This window comes from Microtus ochrogaster, unplaced genomic scaffold (assembly GCF_000317375.1).
Source record: "Microtus ochrogaster isolate Prairie Vole_2 unplaced genomic scaffold, MicOch1.0 UNK4, whole genome shotgun sequence".
Taxonomy (NCBI): Eukaryota; Metazoa; Chordata; class Mammalia; order Rodentia; family Cricetidae; genus Microtus; species Microtus ochrogaster.
The window spans coordinates 14,651,380-14,660,776 of NW_004949102.1; the positions used below are offsets into that span (position 1 = coordinate 14,651,380).

At 40.7% G+C, this 9,397-nt stretch overlaps 1 protein-coding gene across 1 annotated transcript in view; it reads right to left on the reverse strand.

Moving 5' to 3' along the window:
• Positions 1-2,516: 2,516 nt before the first annotated feature.
• The window catches only part of Svopl (SVOP like), a 56,438-nt gene continuing 49,557 nt past the window's right edge, over positions 2,517-9,397 (reverse strand). The window contains exons 14-15 of the mRNA XM_013353229.1: positions 3,652-3,765; positions 2,517-2,531 (exon numbers count right to left, since the gene is read on the reverse strand). Coding sequence (XP_013208683.1) covers positions 2,517-2,531; positions 3,652-3,765 — 129 coding nt within the window. The remainder of the gene's footprint in view (positions 2,532-3,651; positions 3,766-9,397) is intronic.

The window sequence follows — 9,397 nt, forward strand, 5'->3', positions numbered from 1 at the left end:
ACAGCTGAAAAGAGAGAGTGTCCATAATTATGGGCATGATAGGGCAGCAGGTTCAGGAAGCTGTCGGATCACATTTTTGAGATGGAGGCTTTCTACACAGCAGTAGCCCTGGCTGTCCTGGGACTCTAGCTTAGACTGACCTTGAACACAGAGATCTGCGTGCCAAGTGCTGGAATTAAAGATGTGCGTAGCTTATTTGTGGATCACTATTTAGTTAGATCACTATTTAGGGCAGGGGATGTGTTTGCTGCGCAGTGTTGGTGCCCTTTAATCCCAGCATTCGGGAGACAGGAGCAGATGGATTTCTGTAAGTTCGAGGCCAGCGTATTCTGCGGAGCAAGTTACAGGACAGCCAAGGCTACACAGAGAAACCATATCTCAAGAAACCAAAATAAAAAGTGTTCATCCTAAATAGACACAGACAACTCTGTCATATTTCATACATTTCATTGCTGTAATTGATACAGTTTGGAGATGACAGAAATATAAGGGAGGAATGTACGCATACTGTACCATCCTGTGTAAGATGGGCTATTTGGTCTCCACCAGGAGTCTTGGAACCAATCCTCTAAGTTCATAAGAAACTGGCTGATTTTAAGCCATCCGTAGACTGGTTTAAATAGGGGTTGTTTGTTTCCTAAGCAGAGGTTATGCCTCATGTGTGCAGTATGCTAATACAGCATTTCCTTGTGGCTGTAGCTGCAGTCTTTTTCCACTGCTAATAGCAGGGGGATTCCTGAGCCACCCTGGTAGTCTGAAACTCTGGTGGACCTCCATAATAAGACTGAACAGCAGTAAAAGATAAATGAGGAGGCTTTGTATGTTTTCTTTCCAAAGCATGTCTTTCCCAGTAGAATGCTCACAAACAGTAAGTAGTTACATGTTATAGGAAATCATCAAGAGAATCAATGATTCCCTCCTAAGATTAAAAAAGGACAATAGTGTATGGGAAAATTAACTTTATTCCCAGCTTATTGGTAGTTACATATAGAGTAAAGTAGTAGTTCTTTTTTAAGCTACCAAGGCCATAATTTAAAATCAGTGATACCAGCCTTGTTTCTTGCCTTAACTACAGAATCTCTGTCCTCCAGCCACAGACCACATGGAGCAATACCAAGTGTTTTGTCTAAGGTTAGCAGTTCTTGATGCTAAGTAAGAAAAGGGTATATTCTTCACCCACCACCTTCTCCTATTCCCATTCAATCTCAGGGTTTATTGGTTTGTTTGGGGTGAGGGAATAAGTGGTTTGGAGGGAGTTTTTATTATTGAGTTTTTTATTTGGTTTTAGGCACCCAGGCTGACCTCATTTGCATTATAGCTGAACTGTGGCAAAATATAAGCTATAAGAATTTGCATATATTGTTTCCTAAGAAATAGATTCCCTGCTGCATTTTTGTGTGTGCCTTAGTTGTCTTAAAATACACTTGTTTTCTTAATTATCATATGCAAAAATAAAACCATTTTTAAAATAAAACCATTTTTAAAATATTCAATAACAGTGAAGATCAAATATTCATTTTTCGTCTGATCACCATAGTATTGCAGGTCCTTATTTAATTTGCTATGGGAGAAAAAAAGAAAAAAAATTAGTTGGTAAGTTTTTGTTCTTAATACAATTTACAAGGAATTAAGATCCATCAGTTACCCTTATTTATGAAATGACAATTGCTAGCTTTAAAATTTAAAGTTGGTGCAACACCGGCATGGTCTAAAGAAATCCACACTAGAAATACATTCTGTTTTTATTTTTTGTTTGTTTTATTGAGGCAGGGTCTATGTACTTGAACTCATGTCACCTGCCTCTGCTTCTTGAGTGCTAGGATTAAAGGCATGAGCCACCATGTCTGATGCTACAAACATTCTTTAATGATTGGATTTTTTTTTTAAGTTTATTGACTCAACACTACCTTTAAGCTAGTAAGCAAGTTGGTTTATCATATGGCTGCTACACTGTTTTCTTGTTTTTGAAAAGATGCGCATATGATCACAGCAGTGTGTGTATGTGTTTGATTATCCTGAAGGCGTTCCACCTCTCTGTGGCCAGGATGTGTTCATATGTATGTATTGTGCATGACCACAGCAGTGAAGTGTGTGTATTTGATTATCTTGAAAGTATGCCACCACTCGATGGCCAGGGCATGTTCATATGCATGTATCACAGCGACATATTAGTATTCTACAATGCCCAATGCTGAGTTCTTTGGTCACGCCTCAGCAACAGGAAAAGGACATTAGGCTTTGTAGGTAGATATGAATTGGAAATCCATAGGGCACATTAAAAGATCTGTTAGGTTTCTTCATTCTTATTTGTACAAATACTTTTAAAATTGTGGAGCTCATACCTAATAACCGTAGCATTTGGAAGGCTGGGACAGGAAGGTCCCAACAAATGTAAGAAATGGAAAATTTGGAAGGGAATGGAAGATTAGCTTAAGACTTGGTGTTTTTTTTTTTTTACATTGGTATAAAAATCTGCCCAACTTGTGCCTTAGTTCGTCTTTGTATAAAGGGTGTGGTTATCCTTTGTAGTGCTGAAAGGAAGCATGAGTCCTAAGCATTCGGTAATAGGGCAACTACAGATTATCTCTCTTAGCTTTTGCTGTAAGGTAGAAAAGTTCCCCAAACCCTTCTATCATGTACCCGACTCCTTTCTCTAGATAGTCAGATCTAGACTGGCATCTGTGCTCCATACTGAAAGTCCAGCTTCCCCGGGACTTGTGCACAGAGGTATGTTAAGGAGCCTGTGCCTTGCCTTCATCCACAGCCTCCAGAGAAATAAGGGACCAAAATACTGCCTGCCTTCATAATCTCTAAAGTTAAGTAGACTAATCATGAAAGATGAGAAAGAGAAAAAAGCCAGTCCTTGCAGCGGAACTCATTGCTTTGGGGTGGTGGAGCCATTAGGGGTCCCTTCCCTAGTTAGTGTCATGGTCATCTGTAAGGAGTTTGCACAGGCAGGCACCTTTTTAGGTAGATGGGCTTTAATGCAGCTCGAGCTATTCCAGATGCAGTGGAACTAGAGGTCAGTTTACTTGTGGGCAGATGGAAATCACAGACAGTAGGTGTCCAAAGCTCATATTCCAGCCTGTTTCTAGATGGGGAAACACTAGCTCATGATGCCTGAAGTAAGGCTTCCCAAAGCTGCAACCTACACAGCTGTCCCAGGGAAGATACACTAAAGCTTTTACCACTCTGGGTATTGGGGAAAGAAAGGTAGCCTGTTGTATCCCACCCATGTGATCCTAAAGGCCCTGTAGCACTGTTTCAACTCGGCCCCAGGGTTTTTCAACAGTAGCTTTTACATGAAAATATATAAAGTGAATTATTTGTTAACTTCAACTTTATTGCTGCTCAGAATTTCAATCAGGACGCTCTAATAAGGTTTCTTTGCCTGCCTAAGTAAAGGCTACCCATATCCCAAACTTCTCTTGGGTCAAAAAGTGGTGGCCAAGGAGCTAAGAGGTTTCTCAGCAGATAAGTTACTGTTCTGAGTTCAGTTCTCAGTCAGCACCCCACATCGGACATCTCCCAAATTCCCAGGGGATCTGTACTCATTCACATACCCACACAGATACATATGCATACACATCATTAAAAATGAGTTTTCTTACAATCACCACCTAAAAACCAAGCGCTTCCTGAGTCCCTTACCTGCAAAGCACGTCCTTTGGTCTCAATGGGTAGAGTAAATGCAGAAATGGCACATACAACACAGACAGATGAGAAAAGACATAGGGCTCCCAGGAATGAGGCACTCATTAGGACCTGTAGGTAAAACAGAACAACTTCACTGTTATAGCACAGGATTTGCCCAATACATATATAAGTGGTCTGTAGCCAGTTTTGTACATTGTGCTTTTGAAACATTGGTTTGATTAGAACAAGTTGGTATCTTGAGTGCCTGGCATCAATGCACACTGGATGATAGCTTCCATCTCTGCACCTGCCTGTTCTCCAGCTGCTCTTAACTCCTAACCTCCTCACTTTGTGATACACTTTCACCAGTGTCCCCTCCCTCCTTCACTTGTGCCAGGAGAAAACAGCAGAACATTTTTTCAGAAGAGAGATAAGCTCCAGAGTCTGAAAAGATTGCTAATTCATCTTGTCTCTATTCACAGTGTTTTGTGTGATGGTCAGAACTTTCTTTTGTTGCTCAAGACAGGATTTCTCTGTGTAGCTCTGACTCTTGGAACTCACTGTAGGTCATGCTGGCCTCAAACATATCTGTTGCCTCTGCCTCCCAAATACCAAATACATCTTTTGGGTGGATCTTTTCACTTTGCTACTGTTTAACTAATGACTCCATGCACCTGTTTATATAGGATAGTTGCCTATACAGTGAAAAAGGAACAAGAAGGCCTGTTAGAACCAGACTGTATACAATTTAGAAAGATCTGGAAATTACCTAGCCTAGTCCAACCCCGTAATTTTACAGATAGGCTTTGCCTGACTCCTCAGAATAACTATTGTCTCAAAGTCTCAGGCCTCTGGGAATCAGAGCCTAGTGATAATACTACCATGTATGTTCTTTTAAAATACCAAACTCAGAAACCCAACTCCAGTATATAAAGTCTACTGCTTTCCAGACTGGCAAATAACTCACATATGTAAGCAGAACCCAACATATTAACATCTCTAATTACTTGGAGTTGACCTAGCAAATGATAATGTTCTGGTTTGGGAAGATCCTGGGTTGGGGGTGCACTGTAGGGTTTGGGAGTGGAGTTAGAGGCAGTCCTGAGAGACCTGATGTGACTGGTAGGCACTAAACTCTGCTGCTCTGGAAAACCAACAAGAGCTCTGAAATAAACAGAACATGAAGGGGCTGGGGGTATAGCTCAGTGGACTGCAGCCCACTATGCACCAAGCACTGGCTAAACAGTTCATGGTAGTATGCACTTGTAATCTTAGCACTGGGGCCATCCATCTTTTGGGCGATGGCTTACAACTCTGAGGAGAGCATGAGCTACATAAATCCTGTGCTCAAAATTAAACAAGTAAGCATGAAAAAAAATAGAAAAATGTGTGCTCAGACATTAGTTAAATGAACAGCACATGAATGAGTTCTTTAAAGTCTTACATAATTTTCACCAAGATAATTTGTAATTCTAATGGAAATAAAAATTCCCAGTAGGAACTTCAATCAGATTAGAAAAGAAAATGCTTTTTTAAATGAACTTGAAAGAATTAATATGTAGAAAAAAAATCAGGAAACCTGAAGATTGTCAGTGAGCCCAAGGGAAGTTATTAGCTTCAGGTATGAAACATTAGGTTACGGAGTAGAGCAATAAAGTGGAGAATCACAAATATAGTGAGTCCCTATAGTAGGGACCTAGTAAATCAGCTGAGAAGAGGATGATGGTTAATGGCCATTAGTCTATTTTATATATGTTAGGGAGGTTCTCTGCTGTTGAGCTACATCCCAGATCGTTTTGTGGCTTTTGAAAGCTAGATTCTTTCCTCAGGTCTTAAGAAAAAAGTAGAAATCAAAGCTTAAGAAGTAGATGCGTGTGACCAGGCATTGTGCGTGCCTTTAAGCCCAGCACTTGGGAGGCAGATATGGGGCTCTCTATGTTTGAGGTTAGTCTGGTCTACATAGAGAGTTACAGGATAGCCAGGACTACATAAGAGAGACCATGTCTTTAAAAAAAAGGGGGGGGGGCAGATGAGTGTATGATACTCAAGCACAACAAAAACACCATTTAACTATAGGTTAAAATAATTGGTTCATTAACTATATAAACATTTACGCTTATAGGCCAAAATGTTTTGATAGTAAAATCAAAAGGCAAACTATAAAACTACCTGTATTGTAGGGACTGGAGAGATGTTCAGTGGTTAATAGCATTACCACTCTTGCAGAGAACCTAGCCAGGCAATAACGTGAGTTCAAGGCTGGTCTACAAAGTTCCAGTAGAGCTTTACACAGAGAAACCCTATCTGGGCCAGAGTGCCGGTGGGGGGGGGGGGGTTGCGCATAGCACCCATGTCAGGCAGTTCAGAGCTGCCCATGGCTCCAGATCCAGAGAGATACATCATGCATCCACGTGTATATACCCCCATGCAGATATATGTGCACACATATAACTTAAAATATAACAAAAAAACTAAATCTTTTTGTTTCTATTGTAATGATAAAATGGAGTTCTATTATGACAAGATCAATACCCTTCCAGAAAGAGGAGATGCCAAACATTCCATGATGGGAGACACCTACAAGCCAGGAAGAGGGAGGGCTTTGACTAGAACTAAATAATATCTGTTTATTCCCACTCAACCCAAGTTATCTTGTTTACACCAGTTGAATAGTGAAGCAGCTGATAGAAACTGTAGGGAAGGAATTTGTGGGGGGAAAAAATGTCTGAGTTTAATCAGAAATGCAGGAATTAGGATTCTTTTGAGACAGTCAAATGGATATGCTGAGGACGTAATTAGAAGAATCTGGAGCTTAGAAGCAAGGCCCGATGCAGAGATGCAAAATTAGGAGTCATGAATTTGAGCATGGCAGCACAGCTGTGATCCCAGCACTTGGGATTAGAAGCAGGAGGGTCGGGATTTCAAGGTCATCCTCTGCTACAAAAGAACATTTGAGGCCTATCTGGACTACGTGGGATCCTGCCTGTCTCAAAGGGGCTGGAGATGGGAGGGTGGGACAAGTAGCAAAGTCTGATACCGCCAACCCTATGATGGATCCACATGTTGGGATCCTTGTACATCATGGCATATCCATGCTCATGTGCACACACAAATTTAAAGCTGGAGCTGATGGGCATATAGTAATTTAAACCCTAAAATGATGATGTGTAAGCACAGTATGATGAGGAAAGATCTTACTGTTTCTAAGCAGTAAGAAATTTCCAACAAGTAAAAGAAGAATAAAAATAAACCTTAAAGCCTTAAAGCAACTGAGATGAATCCACCAGAAACTTAGGAGGAGAAACAAGAAAATAAGATAATAGAAGCTACCAGAAGGGAGCAAACTCCTTAATATGGCTGGGAGCTCAAGTAACCTTGAATTTAGATCTCTGAGCAGGGACCCAGTAGGGGTTACTGCAGGAGTCAGGAAAGGAGAGTGGAGTGAAGAAACTCCTCTTAGTTTACTGGAGAGTCCAGAGGACTTAGTTTACAGTCTGACCAAAAGCATTCTGCATGGATGGAATGTAGCAGTCACAGAAGGGATGTGATTACAAACCTGAAAACTCAGGAGACCTGATGAGCAACCATTCAGAATAAGATCAGTCAGCTGGCTTTAAAACAATAGCCAGGGGTTGGGGAAATGGCTTGGGTTAAAGCAATTCAGAGCCCCAGTACCTGTGTTAATGCTCAGCAAGCCAGCCCACTGGCGGATTCAACAAGAGAATAGAGAGTGATAAAGGCACTTGACACATTCACCACATGCATGAGCATCTGCTTACACATGTGCATACACAGGAACATGTGTTCAAACAAGTTAAAATAGAAGTTAAATAAATCTCAAAGTATAAAATATCTAGGTGTGAACTTAACAAAGCCTGAGTCTATCGGGAGCTATTGGAGACGCAGTCCCGGCAGAGAAGCACAGGTGGGAATGAACAATGGACACACAATGTCCTATTCTTCACAGATGCCAACTTATACTTTAGATCTCAATTTCAATGTCACTTGCCATCCCTTTGCTCATTGTTTCCAAAGCACTCATCACAGTTTGAAATTATCTTCATTACTTGCATATTTATAAATTACCCAATTTCAATGTAAATTTCCTGAAGTAAGAACCTTAGAGTGGTGTACTGCCAAATATTTAACAGCAGTTTCTCATGAAACCCAAATCACTGGTGGTATAAATACTACCCATGGCTAACTTTGAATGACAATGTATTAAATAGCTGTAGAATTTCCCCAAAATGTAACAAGTTGACTTTAACACACTACTAGAACCTTCCTTGCCCAGTGTATTTGCTACAACAAAATGGAAATCGGGCTGCCATCATTTCGTTTTTTCTCCCAAGAGCTTATTCAGTGGGAGCTTGGACCTTAGGAAAGTGAAGCTGGGCAGTGGGTTCTAGTGGAAGGTCCTGAGGTCAGTTGGAGATGTGACCTCAGAAGAGACTGTGGGACCCCAGCTTCTCTGATTTCCTGCACTTCCCATTGGGTAATATAAGCTCCTCACTCTCAATCTGACCATGAAGCTTTCACTGGAGACTGAACTAATGGAAACTCCTGATCTTGAACTTTCAGCTTCCAAAGCTGAACTAAATAAACCTTTTCTCTGTAAGCACCCATTAAATGTTAGTAGAGGGAGTAAAGAAACAGTAACTTAGGAATTTGGTGTGCTTGCTGTTCTTTCAAGAATACCATAGTCCAGTTCTCAGCACCCATGTCGATTGGCTTATAACTACCTGTAACTCCAACTCCAAGGGATCCAATGCTCTCTTCTGACCTCCATGGGCAACTGCACTCATGCACATACCCACGCACATAATCAAACTTGCCCACCAGCTAATCTTGGAGTGCCCCCCACCACGTTCCTGTATCATCCACACACACCCAGGCCTAACTCTAGGTAAGTCCTCCAAGCTAGCCCTTACCATCCCCTACATGCTCAGGCCTACCTGAGAGTACACAGCTTATACACCAACTTCCCTAGTGAGTCTGCTCAGAACCAAGCCTGCCCACATTCCCAAGCCTAATTTTGGTCACACAGGTCCTGAATTAGCCCAGCCTGAGCCAGGCCAGAATCACATATCAAATATACAACCAAGGGAGGAAGACTACATGCCCAAGTCACATCCCCAAAGCACGAACAATATGAATAGCCAAGACAGTATTCCCCAAATCCAAACTCTCCAGTGAGAATTACCTAGATGAACCCCAGGATGCCAAAATTTAAAAGAACAATTGTCAACTTCAAAAACTTGAATAGTTTAAAGAAGAACCAGTAACAGCGAATTTAAAGAATCAATAAACTCAGCAATAAATGTCTGAGTAATGCTCAAGAAAAATACATGACAAAATGAAAAGAAAATTATAATTCAAGATTTGAAAAAGTAAAGACAATTGTTGAAAAATCAAGCTGGAATGAAGATAGAACTGAAAAACTCAGGAAACAAACTACAAAACTTAAGGAAAGCTTTACACACAATGGATCAAGTAGAAGATATCGAGAGGTGAAAATAAATTGGAGGAATTGCAACACAAAAGCAAAGAATATGGGAAGAAATGTTTAAAATACATGAGAGAAACATGCAAGAATTATGGGAAGCCATTTTAAGAAAAACAAATCTTTGATTTATAGACCTAGATGAAGATCAATGGCATAAACTGGGTCGTCAACAAGATGATAGAAGAATTTCCTCCAAATCAAGAAATGGCATATGTATAATAGATACAAAAACACACTCAAGCCGGGCGATGGTGG